The sequence below is a fragment of the Coptis chinensis genome, chromosome 4 (assembly GCF_015680905.1).
Source record: "Coptis chinensis isolate HL-2020 chromosome 4, ASM1568090v1, whole genome shotgun sequence".
Classification (NCBI taxonomy): domain Eukaryota; kingdom Viridiplantae; phylum Streptophyta; class Magnoliopsida; order Ranunculales; family Ranunculaceae; genus Coptis; species Coptis chinensis.
Window position 1 is genome coordinate 100,576,165 of NC_141459.1, and position 19,338 is coordinate 100,595,502.

General features: G+C 34.7%; 2 protein-coding genes and 1 long non-coding RNA gene across 3 annotated transcripts; 1 reads left to right on the forward strand and 2 right to left on the reverse strand.

Annotated features, from left to right (window-relative positions):
* Positions 1 to 205: 205 nt before the first annotated feature.
* On the reverse strand, positions 206 to 7,561 carry LOC147506257 (uncharacterized). Its single transcript, XM_086605726.1, is given in 7 exon segments — positions 206 to 1,253; positions 1,377 to 1,480; positions 2,739 to 3,605; positions 5,069 to 5,106; positions 5,406 to 5,528; positions 7,236 to 7,406; positions 7,495 to 7,561. Coding segments are annotated over 7 exon segments (2,418 nt in total).
* A 3,739-nt stretch (positions 7,562 to 11,300) lies between these two features.
* Positions 11,301 to 13,062, reverse strand: LOC147506258 (uncharacterized). The gene is made up of 2 exons (XR_015220769.1): positions 12,459 to 13,062; positions 11,301 to 11,775 (listed from the first exon to the last, which is right to left on the reverse strand). It is a non-coding gene; the product is annotated as an uncharacterized LOC147506258 (long non-coding RNA).
* Positions 13,063 to 14,050: 988 nt separating this feature from the next.
* On the forward strand, positions 14,051 to 15,398 carry LOC147506259 (GDP-mannose transporter GONST3-like). The gene has a single exon (XM_086558487.1). The coding sequence runs from the start codon at positions 14,051 to 14,053 to the stop codon at positions 15,164 to 15,166; it is 1,116 nt and encodes a 371-aa protein (XP_086414613.1). The 3' UTR covers positions 15,167 to 15,398.
* Positions 15,399 to 19,338: the final 3,940 nt, after the last annotated feature.

The window sequence follows — 19,338 nt, forward strand, 5'->3', positions numbered from 1 at the left end:
TTGGTCCACGGACATGATTTAACAGTATCCTCAGGTAATATATTTCACTATCAGAAGGAGACACAGTATATAATCTACCAATCACCCGATTATGGCCTCTTCTCAATTGCCAGAACTTACCTGCCTTGATCCATGTATAATGTTCAGGAATCTCCCGATATAAGTATTGCCTTGCATTCTCATCGACAACATTAAGTTGGAAAAACTAAGTTAACATGGTATGTGATATGTTATCATCATTTACCAAGTCAGATATGGATTCACCTTCACGAAATGTTACATGCTGCATATTCTCAAGATGAACTTGCAAAGAATAGACTGAAGGATACATACGGTTCAAAGGAAATTTAAAGATCCTCCACATTGCTTCTTGAGGACAGATCCAGCGCGCATCTACAAACTGCTTGATTTCATCTTGAGTAATAGATCCAGAAGACTCAGAAGATGAAAGTTGTAAAGAAACTCGATCAACCCCCTTGTATACATATTTATACAAATACTTGACCGACTGTATAGTAGAGCAAATTTCTACATTGAGATGACAGTCATACTTCTTGAGAAGCCACGGATTATATGGAACGACCCATTGATTATCCACATGAAAATCACCACGATGAGTATGAATTAGGTATTTGTTTATATTTCTTCTCATGTAAATTGGAAAAGAATCATCACCTTGAAAAGTCGAGAGGGAGAATTGTTTCGGGAAAGTTTTCTTACACTTGTTATTTTTCATGCAAACACAATTTCCGTTTAGAATTCCACAGGGGCCATGTATCATATGACGTAAGACAATGGCATGCAGTTCAGGTTCTATGAGGGGATCTGGAATTTCAGCTCAAACAACTTGATCATAATCTTCTGGACCTCTCAACTTATCAGCTTGATCAAGAATAAGAAGAAAATGAGCATGTGGTAAACCCCGTTTCTGGAACTCAATCACATGAACATGAGCAATGACTTTTCCCAAAACACCTCTTTTAAATAAATCTTTTTTTAACTCCTCGCACTTTGAATGAAAAATTCTCGTAGTAAGATCCGGTCTATCACTTGCAACTTGTCCATCGAGAAGCTCTCTTTTAATTTCGGCCAGTTTTGGGTTACATGTCATTGTTATAAATAAATCTGGTTTACCAAATTTTTGGACAATAGCCATCGCATCATGATATCTCTCATGCATATCACGGGGACTACCAATGTATGAAGCAGGTAGAACAACTTTTCTTCCAACTGTATCTATATTGATAAATAAGTAATAAATGTAACAATAAAAGTATAAATGATATAAAAAAAGAAACGTTGATAATGGAGTTGTAAAGAAGTAATAAAAGTATTTAATTGTAGTTATACCTGAACATAATTGTCCTATCGCGAAAGCATCCTTTAAACCTTGATACAAATCAGCTCGCAACTCTTCTTGGTGATCTCTTATGTATCTTAATTGTTGCGTAGAGATTTTCACATAGTTGTCAACCACATATTGTTGCAAAGCCAAAGACGAAGCAACAATGATTCACATGCCTCGAATCTATAAAAACTTAGAAATTACAATGAATAAAAAAAACAACCTATTATTTATTATTTGGTAAGGCAAGATAAAATAATTTTAAAATAAAACTGATAATACAATTCTGCCAATAATTCATGCAAATATAATAGCATTCTAGATACATAAGTACAAAAATTGCACATATTATTTATTATTCTTCCAAAGGTATATATATATATATAGAACAGAATACCAAAATTTATAGCAAGTGAAATACTCATGCCTACCAGTAAGATATTATCCTAGTAAAAAAGTATATTTTGTACGGTGTTATTTTGTCATTTTCTATGTATGATAGCCGAGCCCATAAATATTACTTCACTTCAATACATGATTAATCTATTTAGATAAGCGTAGGTATAAAGAGATAATTTAAAGACAGTTGGCCTCATCGATGAAAATGAGACAAAAAAACATAGAAATTTTTTAAGACTGAGAAAATCGTGTTTCCAAGTAAAGTAAAACTTCGACAGCAGCAAGAACATGGGCTTAGACCAATGAATAAACTTAACATGAAGATAATATAATTTGGATAATCGATAATCTTGAAAATAAGGTTGACAGATATGTATTAGAGATTAAATATATAAGACATAGAACAATGAATATTATTCATGGGATTAATGCCCATAACAATACCAAAACGCCCAGGAGTAGCATGAGTATAAGGTTAAGTATTATAAGTTGTACTAAAAATATGATGCAAGATATTAACTATGGCGAATTAATATTAATATTAATTTTCTTATATTTGCTGCTACATTTGTAATTTGCCAACTACCTAATGTTTTTTTTTATAGTTTTATAATAAAAATGACTCTTCTTATTTATTATGCTTAAATATGATTGTATTTTTTATGAAACTAAAATCTTATCATCAAATCTAGCTATGCCTATATTGGCAATATCCCATAAATAAGCAATACTATCAAGAGAAAGAATTATGTTTTTCCATTGGAATTAAAAAATTCACATGGCATTGATTAATATTTTGTTTTGGACAAAATTCACAAATAACTGAAAACATAATTACAAAGATTATGCAAATAACTATTAAATAATATTACATATGTAAATGGGTTATCTAAAAACATAAGCCTAATATATATCAATGTGTATAAATGAGCATGATATAGAAAGTATTCAAGAATATAAACTTGTCATTGAACAAAATAAAATAAGTAATTACCTGAAGCTTGTAAGAGTAGAATGCTCTACAACTAACCCGTTTCAAATTCGAAGCGAAAATAGTCAAGTCCCAACCAAATGTTCCGTAAGGAAATAATAAAGGATATTGTAAGGGATCATAAAACCCAGCAGTGTCCGGAAGATGATATAGATGTCCATGTGCCGTCTCAATGATGATATCCCTATCATTCCTATCAAAAGGGTCTTCCCCTCCATCCAGTATTGCTGCAACTTGTGATGTTGTAGGCAAATTATATTGTGGTAAATCATCTGGATGGTCCTTTATATGCAGCTTCACATTGTGGTAGTCATCACGTTGAGCTATTTGCCGCAGAATACCAACAAAAGGATTGCACGAATCTAAAGTTCTTTTTAAAATTGCAAGAACTGCTCGATCTAATGAGTTATTTTCAACCAAACGGTTATCAATTTCATGATCAGTATCATAAACATACATTTGAAGATATCTTGGTCTCTGTCCCTCTTGTGGTAATAGATCTCCAATTCTGTGATATATAGATCCATTTTGACCACTTGCCAAGTTTTCATCTATATTAACACCCATAGAAGTAAAAGCATGCACATGATTATATGATCGAATATTCTGCCTAAAATCAACTGCTTGTTGGCAATTTTTCTTGAACAGATCTAATAACTCATTTGGAATAGGGGTTGAAGGTAAAGATACTTTACCATTTAAGCAACAAAGTTCTGATGTTTCATGAGCAAGCAGTTTTGCAGAACAGTGACGACATATTCTTGAAGGTGACAATTGAAAAGATTGCATAGCAAAAGAATCGACATAATTCCTGGCACGGTTATGATAACCACGACGGGGATAACTGGATGGAATTGAACAATATGATCTCTGAGTTGCAAATATGAAATTGATAAACAATATTACATAAAAAAAAAACACAAAGACAATGTCAATATGTCTATCGAATCTGGATATAAAACTGGTAGAACAAACATAATCTAAGGAAACCAATCCCTCGATGACTTGATAACTGAAAATGGTCATTTATACTCATATGTAGTAACATAGTGATACCTATAATTATAATAGAAAAAAAAAAAAAAAATATCAAAATTTTATATCATTATATATAAACAAAAAATATAAAAATAAAACAACAGATTCTAAGATGAATAAGAACTTGCAGGGATACACTGCTGCTAATTTAAGTTAACATTTTGTGAACGAACACTATCATCCGAGTTTATGTTTGATGAGCCTAAATAGAAAATATCAAATCATAAATAGAAATATCACAACTCAGTTGAACATTTGAATTAAAATCTAAGTTTTGCATAAGAGTATGGACATATTTTTGAAGTTGGCATATCAAGAGCTTGCCTAGTAGAGTAATCTACATAATTTCTTGGGCGGTTATCATAATTATGACGCCGATAGCTTCGGATGAATGAATAATATAACCCCTGATATCTATATGTATAAATAATATGAAATTGAAAAATTATAAGTATCACTCCGTTACCACGTATGAATGTAGATGAGCATCTTGACATATCCACTTATGAGTCTCATGAGACTATGTCTATTCTAACAGGTTGGTATTTAGATCCCTAAACATAAATAAAAATATACAATTTAACATGCATAAGAACCTGTAGGCATGAGATGGACATATTTTTGAAGTTGGCATATCAAGAGCCTGCCTAGTAGAGGAATCTACATAATTTTTTTGGGTGGGTATCATAACTGTGACGCCGATAACTTCTTAGGAATGAATAATATAACCTCTGATATGTATATGTATAAATAATATGAAATTGAAAAATTATAGGTATCACTCCGTTACCACATATGAATATAGATGAGCATCTTGACGTATCCACTCATAACTCTCATGAGACTATGTCTATTCTAACAGGTTTGTATTTAGATCCCTAAACATAAATAAAAATATACAAATTAACATGCATAAGAACTTGTAGGCATGAGATGGACATATTTTTTAAGTTCGCATATCAAGAGCCTGCCTAGTAGAGGAATCTACATAATTTCTTGGGCGGTTATCATAACTATGACGCTGATAACTTCTTAGGAATGAATAATATAACCCCTGATATGTATATGTATAAATAATATAAATTTGAGAAATTATAGCTATCACTCCGTTACCACATATGAATGTAGATGAGCATCTTGACGTATCCACTGATGAGTCTCATGAGACTATGTCTATTCTAACAGGTTTGTATTTAGATCTCTAAACATAAATAAAAATATACAAATTAACATGCATAAGAACCTGTATGCATGGACTCATTATGATAATTGAAGGGAACATTCGGTAAACGAACCGTATCATCTAAGTTTATGTTCGCTGAGGACGATACATCTATTAAACATAAAACATACAATAATAAATACAAATATTATATATGCATATATAAGCAAATGAAAATAAAGAAGATAATCAAAAGTAAAGCAATCTATAGCTGATAAAGCATGGTTAAATATTGACGTATCATCATTAATCATGACATATTTTAACATCTCAATAAATAGCTGAGTTAATGTAAAAAGACTAAACAAAACAGCTGAATGAAGAAAATAACAGATATTTTGTATTCGGTTAGTCAAATTAATGAAAAATATACTAATAGTAGTAAATAACAGAGCATTAAATATGCATACCTTCCTCAGTAGGATGCAATATTGATAAGGAATGAAAAATATCATTAGCAAATTCACTGTCACCGCCTTCAACACTGTTAATCTCTTCATTAAAACCATTTGTGTTGGGACAGACGTCAACATCTAAAAAAAAAAAAACAAAGACAATGTCAATATGTCTATCAAATCTGGATACAAAACTGGTAGAGCAAACATAATATAAGGAAACCAATCCCTCGATGACTTGATAACTGAGAATGGTCATTTATACTCATATGTGGTAACATAGTGATACCTATAATTATAATAGTAAAAAAAAAGAAGTATCAAAAATTTATATTAGTATATATAAACAAAAAATATACAACTAAAACAACAGATTCTAAGATGAATAAGAACTTGCGGGGATACACTGCTGCTAATTTAAGCTAACATTTTGTGAACAAACACTATCATCTAAGTTTATGCTTGATGAGCCTAAATAGAAAACATGAAATCATAAATAGAAATATCACAACTCAGTTGAACATTTGAATTCAAATCTAAGTTTTGCATAAGAGTATGGACATATTTTTGAAGTTGGCATATCAAGAGCCTGCCTAGTAGACCTCCGTTACCACGTATGAATGTAGATGAGCATCTTGACATATCCACTTGAAATATCCACTGATGAGTCTCATGAGACTATGGCTATTCTAATCCTAAACCCTAAACCCTAAACCCTAAACCATCTAAAAAAGAAACACACAAAGACAATGTCAATATGTCTATCAAATCTGGATACAAAACTGGTAGAGCAAACATAATATAAGGAAACCGATCCCCCGATGACTTGATAACTGAAAATGGTCATTTATACTCATATGTGGTAACATGCATAAGAACCTGTAGGCATGGACTCATTTTGATAATTGAAGTGAACATTTGGTAAACGAACCGTATTATCTAAGTTTATGTTTGCTGAGGACGATACATCTATTAAACAGAAAACGTACAATAATAAATACAAATATTATACATGCATATATAAGCAAATGAAAATAAAGAAGATAATCAAAATTAAAGCAATATATAGCTGATAAAGCCATATTGATGTATCCACTGATGAGTCTCATGAGACTATGTCTATTCGACCAGGTTTGTATTTAGATCCCTAAACATAAATAAAAATATACAATTTAACATGCATAAGAACCTGTAGCCATGGACTCATTCTGATAATTGAAGTTAACATTTGGTAAACAAACCGTATCATCTAAGTTTATGTTTGATGAAGACAATACATCTATTAAACAGATTACGTACAATAATAAATACAAATATTATACATGCATATATAAGCAAATGAAAATAAAGAAGATAATCAAAATTAAAGCAATATATAGCTGATAAAGCATGGTTAAATATTGATGTATCGTCATTAATCATAACATACTTTACCATCTCAATAAATAGCTAAGTTAATATAAAAAGACTAAACAAAACATCTGAATGAAGAAAATAACATATATTTTGTATTCAGTTAGTCAAATTAATGAAAAGTATACTAATAGTAGTAAATAACAGAGATAGAATCGGATATAAATATGTATACCTTCCTCAAGGGATGCAATATTGATGAGGAATGAAAAATATCATTAGCAAAAATTCATCGTCACCGCCTTCAACATTGTTAATCTCTTCATTAAAACCATCTCGTGTTGGGACAGACGTCAATATCTAAATTCAAATAGATAAAACGAAAATCCAAATCCGTGTTTGAAGTGGACGTTCCTAAGAAAAAAATGATATGGAAAGTCAGCTAACAAAAATACAAAATCAAATAGATCATAAATGAAATAAAAATAATACCTGTAGAATCAAGAGTAATTTGTATAATATTGTTGTCAATATTTAGCAACGGGCCCGTGGAAGATGCAGTTAAATTTGATATTTCTGATTGCAAATGTTGTTGCATAACTGGAAGAAAGGGGTCTTCACTCGGCGTAGCATAATTATCATTAGTAATGTTAACTGAAGTAACTGGATGAAGGTAAAAACAAAAAACTTAAATGATAATAAGGATAATATGAAGAAATAGAGGAAAACAATTTTTTTTTTGTTTGCTAACCTGGTGATGGAGCAAGGACATATGGCAATTGTGTAGGAGTGGATGTCCCGATTGTGTCCTGCCTCATACGTATTCTCTGTCGATACTCTTGATTTCTTCATTAAAACAAAACCCCCCACATATGTGAAAGCGTCCATTAGTAGGGGTCTCCATTTTATTCATTTAATCGGGGCTAAAGCCCAATTTGCAATACCATGGATCAATGTATGAGCCCATTAACTCATGTGTCTAAGGCTGAACCTTAGTCACATGGCTTTGCCACTAATGTACATTGATTTATGTCCAAATTCATTTATTATCAAAGAGATAATTATCAATTGACAGTTATATTCTATCACGATTACTCAAGATAATGAGAATATTTGAGCTACAAGGACTCTCTACTCTACCTATATAAATACCAAATTGTTTTTCATAAGGAACTACGTTGAAACTTGATCCCTAGAGAATAGATCTTGGGTACATTAGGGCAGCCATTATTTGGTTGAGTTTCATCTCCCCAACATCAAATTCCTCTTCATCTTAGTGCGTTCTTTACCATTGCTCTCGTTGTGTTGAAGTAGTTTACTGCCGAAAAAATAATAAATAGAAATATGGGGAATTTAGAATTCATTATGAATGAAACAATCAAGATGGTAAGCACAAGAGTATGGACCAAAATTCGACATATTCCTCTTGCTAATAATAAGAACCCTCGAAATTCAAATCAGATGCAAGAACCGTTGAACAATCAAGTTGATCCTAGTAGTAGGATCAATCTTAACATATGTGCGTAAACAGAAAATGATCCGCCCCATGCGCAAATACAACAACCGACACCAATAACGGTCTTGCAACAAGAAAACCGACACTATGGCTAATGCCCCGTCCATGTCGAATTGACATGGATATGGATACATTACTCTAAACCAACTAACGGAAAAGGTGATAGTAACAAGGCCCAAAATATCGATATTGATAAATATATCGGTGTATCCAAAAACCGATATATATCGGATATATCGGATATTTCAGATATATCCATTTTTTTGGTAATCAGTCCAAACTATTTAAAATATCGGAAATATCAAATATATCGGAAATATAATATCAGAAATATCGGATATATATATATCGGAAATATCGGATTTATATTTTAAAATGGTCAAAAAATCAACCGATATATATCGATTATATCGGAAATATCGATTATATTGGCAATATAAAATTTCATATCGGAAATTCCGATATATATCGGAAAAAAAGTTCTATATTCGGTGGATATATGTCGGAAATATCGATGTCGGTGTACCAAAATACCAATATATATCGGCGATATATCGGATATATCGGCGATATTTTGGTCCATGGATAGTAATAGCCAATTCACCCCTAATACAGTTGAGCGTGAGTTACGATGAGTCAAAAATTTAAATAGGAACTTGAGAAGGAAGCTGGCAAAGAGGCAAAGGCCGGTGGACGATGTTGCAAATTCAACAACATCAAGGCAACCATGAAGGGATCAAAAGTCATTCGGTGTATGGGACCGTCTTGACGATCCACTTAAAGAAGAAGCACAACAATCAACGCTGCGCTCTAGGAGTAATGACCCTATTACCCATATTTATGTGGAGAATCGGATTGGCGGGGATAACTACTACCCTGACATGTCCGATCTCAAAGGAAGATTTACCTCGAGAAGCAATTTCGGGAAGACCGCCATCCGAGATATGTCCGACATGATCTGGGAAGGCGGGCATCCTAGACAAAACAAAAAACATGGAGACATGGTATAATTATAAGCAAAGGGTGACAATAACCATGGCTGGTTCTGAGGGGATAAACAAAGACAATCACCGGTCGGAGCGATCGCGTGCGCCAAAGATCTCTAACTTCAATAAGAGATAATGGAAGGTATCCTTCTCCACATGGGCATGACGGGGGCATCCAGGTTGTTCGAGCCAATACTTTAACTCTACGAACAACGGTTGAAAGAGTTGATTGCAAAAAGAACTTTAACTATAGAAAAGGGGTAAGAATGAAAAATGAAATATGATCAATGATGGCGTATTTGATAAGTTTTTCGCTCGACATTAAAGAAGCTTACCACCATCGACTTCCAACAACCCGATTTTAAACTTTATGATGAAAATGGAAGGAGATCCCGACTTGATGTTCTATCGTTAAAAATAAGTTGGTGTTATGGGGTGGAGATGATCCGCTCACATTTCTTTCCATCAACTCTAAAGGGGAGAAGCAATATTTGGTTTAAAAGTTGCCTTCAAGATCAATTCACCAATTCAATGAACTAGAAAATCAGTTTGTTAATTGTTTACAATTGCAAGGCGCGAAAAGGATGTTGACTCACTTTTGAACATCAAGCAACAACGTGACGAAAAAAATACACTTTTGTTACTAGGTATATGCAAGACTAAACAAAAAGCTGAAACGGCGATACAAATGCCTAAAAGCGTCCACGGAAGAAAGTATAATTTTTTAAGCAATGACCGGACCGACTCGACAGGGGAAGCATGGTCAATTTGAGGAAAATCGCCATCCTAGACAGTCCATTAATCGAGGGGAAAGAAACGGAAGAAAGTAAGAAAAACCTTAATCCCATCTTGGATTTGGATCGACCGGACGGGGAATAAATAGAAAAATCGCCATCCTAAAGTAATAGGAAAAAAGCGCCACGAAGAAAATAAGGAAAACCTTTGATGAGGAATGGGAAAAATAGATTTGAGACCTATTAAGTGGTGACCTTTCTTAAATTAATCGACCTTTTGACTTGGAATTTTGCAGTAACAACACATTGTTTTCACTTAGTGATTATCAAACTAGTTTAAAGGTTTAGACTCTCGGTGTTAAGCAAGTTGCGTTTATCTACTTCCAATTTCTCTCTCTTCTTCAAGTCCTACTAGAATCACATGCTAGTCACATATTCTAGTCCATGTTTCCACTTAATTTTTGGAAACTATCTCTATCTCTTATCCAATACGGATTTAAATTTAGAGTCCTAGTTTTCTATTGTATTTGATCACATCACATGCAATAATTTAGTTGTTGTATGCATGTAAACTTATCATTTCATCAAACTTATCTAGTTAAGTACATATATTTGATACACTTTTTTATTTTATATGAAATATAATAACGTCTATTTAAAAATTATCCAAGTCCACTACTTACTTCAATTCATTCGAAGTTCTTTTTATCTTATTATTACTAAACTGCCCCTACAATTATAATTTCAACGGTCTAATCCTAGTATCGCTATTCTGGCGGCATCGTCGTCAACATCAACATCAATTTTCATATTGTTCGTCATGGATCGGTATATTTTCGCACTCAATTTCTTTTGAAATTTTTTTGTGCATTTTTCTTTTTCAGTGCATTTTTCAACCATTTTTTTTAACTACATTGCGTCCTGTATACATTATTTGATATTCTTTCGTTTCCAATAATTCACGAATTTTTTCCGATTGTCCATTTTCCTATCGTTTACGTTCACAGGACACTTTGTTATACATTTCGCTTACTATTTTCGTATTCCATTTTTTCCTTGCTTTTACTTCTCTTCTTTGCCATGTGAACTTTGTTCGCATGACAAAGAGGGGGTGGTGTTTCGACCCCCACATACGTGGCAAACGTCCATTAGTAGGGGTCTCCATTTTATTCATTTAATCGACAGGGCTAAAGCCCAATTTGCAATATCATGGATCAATGTACAGGCCCATTAACTCATGTGTCTAAGGCTAAACCTTAGTCACATGGCTTGCCACTAATGTACATTGATTTATGTCCAGATTCATTTATTATCAAAGAGATAATTATCAGTTGACAGTTATATTCTATCACGATTACTCAAGATACGAGAATATTTGAGCTACAAGGACTCTCTACTCTACCTATATAAATACCAAACTGTTTTTCATAAGGAACTACGTTGAAACTTGATCCCTAGAGAATAGATCTTGGGTACGTAGGCAGCCATTATTTGGTTCAATTTCATCTCCCCCAACATCAAATTCCTCTGTTTCTTAGTGCGTTCTTTACCATTGCTCTCGTTGTGTTGAAGCAGTTTACTGCCGAAACAGCTCCCTTTCTTGATAACGTTGTTCCTCTGACATACTCGACGGCGTGCTCTCTTCCGACACGGTCCGCGTTCACATTTGGCGTCTCTCGCGCTTAACTGTCATATCTCGAACACGATGAATGTGCTTCCTTTGTTGAGAACGTTGGTGCTGTAAGGGTTCTGGCAGCATGGAAGGCATAGGCTGATTATTGACCGAAGACATTGGACTATCCAATTAGAGAGAAAAAAAAAGTTAATACACATATATGTCAACAGAATATTACAAAGAATAAATAGTCATTTAACAAAACAATCAATTTATAAGAACGATCAGAACAAAGTTGTAAAAAGACGAAGAGCAATAATGCCAATCTAAAGGTGTTGAGAGAGGTTAGCTTATACATTTTATTATGCACATATGTTCCAAACTAAAAAAAATAACAGCTATATCATAAGCTCTTTAGACGAAGGCGATTCTTTGGTGAATATGAACAAAGCCATATTCTCAAACAAACCATTTTCCCCACGAAAATTAGAAAACTAAAAAAGTCGAGCACCAAAGTTGTGAAGACACAATTTCAAGCCTTAACTTGCTATATCATAAGCTCTTTAGATCGCGATTCTTTGGTGAATATGAACAAAGCCATATTCTCGGCAAACCATTTTCCCCTACAGAAAATTAGCAAACTAAAAAAAGTCGAGCACCAAAGTTGGCAAGACACAATTTCAAGCCTAAAAAGCGACAAAGCGGGGAAAACCTCATGAAACCATTTTCCCCACAAAGTAGCGAAGGGGAAAACCGCATGAAACCATTTTCCCCACAATAAATTAGATAACTAAAAAAAAAAACAGAGCAAATGGAAGTTGTAAAGAGAAAATTTCAAGAACAAAAAGTGGCAAAGTAGGAAACCTCCAAAGAAGCGTATGAGATGGATATGGGGTAGCCAAATCGTGCAGTTACGAGGGATTGGCACTTGATTGGAGGAGTGAACCATGAACTAAATCCTTGATTCCAAATAGACTTGCTTCAAGGAGCTTACGATTGATGATCTTTTATTTCTTTCAATGGCAAAGTTGGCTAATTTGAAATGGAAGTTCAAGTAACTCTTGTTCTAATGGCAAGTTTGGGTTTTGTTATCAACGAGAAAAGAAATTTGCATCTGTAAGATAAATACATGCATTGAGAAGAAATTTGGGGTTTTATCTAAATCTAACGGCTTCAAGGCTTGAGTGGGGTCGAAAGCAAAAGGCGTGTTTCATTACGGTAGGATCGAACAGACGGAATCACAGCCGGAAGGCTTAGAAGGCTAAAACCAACAGATGTTAAAAAGCAATAAGAGGGTATGGCGGTGGAAGGCTAGCTCGTTAAAGCCTCTATGTCCTAGCGGCTAAAAGCGAAGCTTAATAAATAGGGCACGCCCCTTTAAAGGGGTTTAGATATATATGCTTTATGTATGAAGAAGATTGTATTTTTTAGTGGCAGTAGAAAACTTTTTGAACACAAGTGTGACAGTGACGGTAGATTTTACGCGTACCCTATCTCTGCCCCAAGAATTTCGAAGAAAGGTCATAATAAATACAGTTGTCCACATAGGGTCAAACTAAGAGTGTCGATGGGTACACGTTTACCCGGAATGGGAACTGGGAACCATAGAAAAATGAGTACTAAAAAACCCATACTTTTGGAATCGAATGGTTTTAAATTTAACGAACAATGGAAATGAGCGTTATCATACTTTTAACATAAAAAATACGAAATAAAGAAATAAAAATTCAATAACTAAAATTTTCTTATTAGTGTAATATGTAATTTTTATAGTATTTAATGTTATAAATAATATAAAAATATAATTTATAACTTTAAATATATAGTTTTATTTAATTTATTATTGAATGACATAATTACTTATATGAATATTTAAAAAACGATTCGTTCGTGCGATATTTTTGTGTTTTTAGTATACATTTTTTTAATAAAATCAATAAAAAATAGTGTAAATAGTAAATATCTTAAAAACCGAAATGAAAAACCAAAACCGAAAATACCCGCTATGAACCAATAAACTATAAAATTAAATGGTAATACAACACTAAAATAGGCTACTGTGGGCCGGGCTGAACTAATCTTCTGGGCTGGAGGCCCGTCTACGGAGCCCGGGTCTTTAAAAAATGAAATCGGGGATCGTCACTGAACATATCGAGCTCGAGGAGAAGACAGGTCCCAATTTTGAGATTTAGAATTTTTCAAGAGAATTTGGATGCTGCCAAGCGAAGGTATTATAGAGCTTAAATGATGAGTACATTGTTCAAGTGTACATGTTGCTTATTTATATACTAGCTATGGGCAAGTAGGATCAGTGTGTTTATTAGGATTATTATATGCAATCGAATGTTTTGGAGGTTTCTTTTCTGTCATTGTAATATCATTGATTAGCATGATATGAATTTTGTCAAGTAATAAAAAAAAAGTAACTATTTGTTGAACAGAAGCCGATACTTTAGATGGTGAATGATGCGGAAAACCCCAAGGATGCTCCCATAATATCCACTTTGCCCTCTGGTGAAGTACAATCAACCTGGTATCATAGCTTGCTCCACCATGTATCAGTTTACGGTATCGCTGCTGGTTACTGTATTTCGGCATCTCTGCTCTCTATTATTAACAAATGGGCAGTCATGAAGTTCCCTTACCCGGGAGCACTAACTGCGTTGCAGTACTTCACAAGCGCTGCTGGGGTTCTTCTCTTTGGGAAGCTCAAGATTTTGGAGCACGACTCGCTTCACTTTCTAACCATGTGGCGATTCCTACCAGCCGCAATGATATTTTATCTATCGCTTTTTACAAACAGTGAGCTACTCCTTCATGCCAATGTAGATACATTCATTGTCTTCAGGTCAGGAGTCCCGATTTTTGTTGCAATAGGGGAGGCCCTCTATTTGCATCAGCCTTGGCCTTCAATTAGAACATGGCTCTCACTTTCCACCATCTTTGCTGGAAGTGTGCTCTATGTCCTAACAGACTATCAGTTCACTCTGACAGCCTATAGCTGGGCCCTTGCTTACCTGATCAGCATGACTGTGGACTTCGTCTATATTAAGCATGTGGTCATGACAGTTGGACTTAACACGTGGGGTCTTGTACTTTATAACAACCTCGAGGCCCTTCTTCTATTCCCCTTGGAGCTGCTTATAATGGGGGAGTTGAAGAAGATAAAGCATGAGATCACAGATGAGTCAGATTGGTATTCTTTTGCGGTGGTTCTTCCAGTGGGTTTGTCATGCTTGTTCGGTTTAGCCATCTCCTTTTTTGGGTTCTCATGTCGCAGGGCAATATCAGCCACAGGGTTTACAGTGTTGGGTATAGTGAACAAGCTATTGACAGTAGTGATCAATTTGATTATTTGGGATAAGCATTCAACTGTCGTGGGTACCATTGGATTGTTGATCTGTATGGGAGGTGGGATTATGTACCAGCAGTCCACAAGCAACAAGCCTAAGGTAATTGAAGCAGCAGCAAAAGCAGGAGATGAGGAGGAACATCGTCTTCTCGAAATTGAGATGAACCAAGAAGGCAGTGTTAGTAGAAACGAGGGTGTTGATTCGGGAGAGGTGAAATGAAGGTGGTCTCCAAAATCTAATTTTGATGTTATATTTTTTGTTCATAGAAAATGTAAGCATTTGTTTTTGGAAAAGGGACAGCTGGGTGACAACAAAGATAATGATTGTTTCAGGTATATCAGTTTTTTAGTTGTTGTTTCTGGTGGTTTATTGAGGTGAATTCTGTACATTGCTCATTCTTTCAAGGCTGAAGTTTCATCTGACAAAGCAATACCAAATGAGTATTCTGGAATTTTGCTTTGTTTACTGCATCTTTTCCTGCTGCTTTCTTTGCTGAAATTTTCTGTCCGAATTGTTTCTTGTTTTAGAAGTCTTTAGATAACCAATCTTCCTCCTTAGGCCATGTTACTGAGAACTGGTTGCTTTTGGATCCTGAATTGCTCAAGTGAAGTTTAATTAATTGTCGTGTGATGTCTTCTGTCTTTGGTCTTGTGTGAGTTTCACAAATTATTCCTTCCGTTGTATGTATCCTTAAATTATAATGCTGCATCTCCTGTAATCTGGAAGAATAAATCTTTTTAAATAATATTTTTCTTTTGTTGTTAAATTAGAAAATTCAATCCTTAGTGATCAAGTTATCTGTGCATTCTCCCGAGAAGAGTAGATCTATTTTGGTCTATGTTGATTTTTACCTCCAAATGACTGGTAGATTTAATCCTTATGTCCTGTCTATAAACTTTTGATTTTCTATATGAAAAGATTGGTTGTCTTGAAGTATTTGTTCTCCCAGTTTCATTTGGAATGATCTTAACTAGGCTTTACCCTGCGCTTAATTGTCTACAGAATCAGTTGCTTCTTACTATTGTGGTTGTATGCTTTCTCATTCTTGTCTCCCAGTTAACTTGGGTGAGCATGAGTCGTCCAATCATTAGTCTGCAGCAAAACATCTATTTGAGATTGAACCTGAGAACACTGGAAATTATACTCTTTTGGCCAACATATATGCATCGATGGATAGATGGGATGATGCAGAAAGGGTGAGAAAGATAGCAAGTGAAAAGGGATTCAGGAAGTCTCCTGGGTGCAGCTGGATCTGAAGGGAAGATCAGTCAATATGATATACTGATTTAGTGTTGTACTATTTACTTTGAATTGTTTCCCATTTGGAGGAATAGAATCAATAATATCACAACGCACAGGAGAAGAATATGCCTTCAATAACAAGTTCGTCTTTATATATATGTCCGATAGAAGAATATGTAAGCATTCTGGGGTTTAGTGTCGATTAAGAGTTCTATACTTAAAACTAATGTGTTATATATTATTTTTTTTCATACAGAAACCAGGGATCGATGATTGTGTAACAATCCCAGGTAGGTTGTATATTGTTTACTAATTTGGATGCTGAAAATGATACAAGGTGCTTTAGTTTCTTCAGCCCTGATTGTTTTTCTTATATTTTATCATAATTTGTTATATATTTGTTTGGGTTTTGCTTCAAGCATCGTTTTCATCTTGCAAATAGGTAGGATGTGACAGGAACAAAGAATGTTTATCATTGGTGCGACAATTGAAACACGGTCATATTCATGACGAAGGCAACTTTTCCTGATTTCTTCAGGTACTTCTGTTAATCTTCTGTTATTAAGTCTTCTTCATGTTTTCCTTATTTCTAATGTTCAAATTAAAGAGATGTTGTATGATTCTGTTTAGTAAGACAAAATATTTTATAATATTTGTTCAACAGTCACAGGTAAATTAATTATTTTCGGGACATTTTTTGTTTCTACATTAGCATGTTTTACCTTGCCTCTTCATCATCTTGGAAGTAATTTAGTAACTTCAAAAGACGAAGTACAAAAAAATTGACAGTTTAACAACTTCTGTTGCATTGCCTTTCCAAGTGATATTTACCATTGAAGTTTGAATAGGTATGCCTTTTCAAAGTGTTGGTCGATCTAGATTATTTTCTTCTAGCATTGTAATCTGGTTTGGTATTTTATTGTCGATACTGATTACGTGAGCAATTGAATTGCATACGAGACCCAGAGTTGTTGCAATATAGCAGTTGATTCATCTGAACCTTCAAAACAGTCCTCGATGTTGCCATGTTGATTGTTATAATGAGTGGGGTTTGTGTAAATTAGCCGCTCATGCGGCCACAAATGATTAATCTGGAAGGTCCATATCTACTGTACTTTTTGAGTAAGGGTGTTATGGCTTAAGGTTCCACTTCAGTGCTTGACTTCTTCAACAATGGGCTGACATGAATTTAGTTGGTCAGTATTATAAACTCTATTCCCAATTCCCATTTCCATAATTAACTGAACTTTGTATTTTGTAACTCTCTAGGAGTCATGACTCTTTGAGATTTTAGGAACCTTATTTATTTATTTGAATTGACTTGCTCTAGATTGGAAGAGATTATGCTATGCGTGCGGAATAATGCTTCAAAAATTATGGTATCCTCAATATGACGGAAATCCGACAATATAAAGAGAGGGAATCTTTCTCCTGACACCAAGACCATCTTGATCATCTGTTCGAAGTAATATTTTCAAACATCAAACCATAAAACATCCGCGAGCAATGGTTATAAATTTAATTATACAAATTCTTTTAAGTTTTACCTCATGATATTTCAGTTTCTATTTTGTGAGAGATTGTGTGATAGGGGATATTGTACAATTGTCAAGCCTTCATATTTACAAAAATCTATATAATTCTTCCTACCTGTTTCCAGGTACCCTCAATTATTCATCATTCATTTGCACCTTCTTCTATTTTTACTTTTTGCCTTTCTAAAAGCAGGGCCAAGGTTAGTTGTTATAAAGAGGGCTTCGGCTAAACATATATGGGTTAAAGTCCATGAGCAAGTGACAAGGTTCAAGTTTTTGGGCAACATCCCGGAAAACCAATTAAGAAAGGTGCGAGAGGGAAACTTTGGAAACTATACATCGCCGCGTTACAAACTGATGAAGCAGGAGGTATAGTAAAGGCACTATTTTTTTTTTAATCCTTTTTTTCAGTTTATAAGTGAAGACTGAAGAGCAAGAGTTTCTCTTATTTTGGGTTGGATACCTTATATTTTCGAAACACCATGGCCGGAAATGAAGTTACCGATGATCTTTCACTTTCAAATAATGTTGTTGATTGGCTGGAACTCCCAAGTCATCTTACATTCGTCATTGCAGATAAGCTCTTGTACAATGTTAAGGACCTTATTCGGTTTGGTTCTGTTTGTGTGTCTTGGCAATCTATATTTGTTGAAATTCGGAAGGATAGACACCGTTTACCTCGCCAACTTCCTTTGCTTCTGCTTCCCAATGAATTCAATAGTGATGGTCAGACACGTAGTTGCTACAGTCTGACTGAGGATAGAGTCAGCAGTTACCAGTTTCGAGTTCCTCATGACTGGCACTGCCAAAGTTCCAGTCATGGGTCGCTGGTAATAGTGTGCGACAACTTTGATGTTTTTCTATTTAATCCATTCTTGTCTGTCAACAATGAGATTCAGCTTCCCCCTTTAACAGCTTTTACACTTGATCTGATGGATATTGTTCCTAATGACTACATGACCGAGGCATTCTTGTCCGCAGATCCGACTTTGGATCCGAATTATGCAGTTATGGCAATCCATGGTGGATGTAGATTATTAGCCTTCTGGAGGCCTGGTGACAAATCGTGGACTTCTCTGGATATCAAATACACGTTGGCTATGGATATGATATATTTCAAGGATCAATTTTATGTTGTAACACATTTTGGAGAAGTTTTTGCCTTTGATGTGAATCATCCTTTCCCCAAGGTGTCGGTAATCTTGCCAAAACAAAAAAAGGGGGGGGGGGTGGGGGGGTTAGGACTCAAACTATCTTGGTTAAAATGTTGAGACTGTACTCAGCATTCAAAGACTGTAGTTTGCAATTTTGCATAGTTATTTGGTCTTGGTGCACTGCACAGACAAAAATCTTTTCGTCTACAGGGCAAGATACGTGGCCCAATGAGCTGCAGTGTCAGCAAACACCCGGATAAATCCGTGTGCAACAAATTCGCACTCCAACAAATATTGAGTGCGAATTCCATGACCCAACTACCTGTAACCATTTTCCTCAACCAGTTCTCAGACTTGCCATCAAGAAAAATGAGTTCCACCCAAAACCAAATCAATGTCACAGAAGAAGAAGAAGAAGAGGAAGCATGTTTACGTGCCATGCAATTAGCTAGTGCATCAG

Coding starts and splice junctions, on each gene's coding strand:
- LOC147506259 (XM_086558487.1), top strand. CDS start 14,051: ATGGTGAATGATGCGGAAAACCCCAAGGATGCTCCCATAATATCCACT.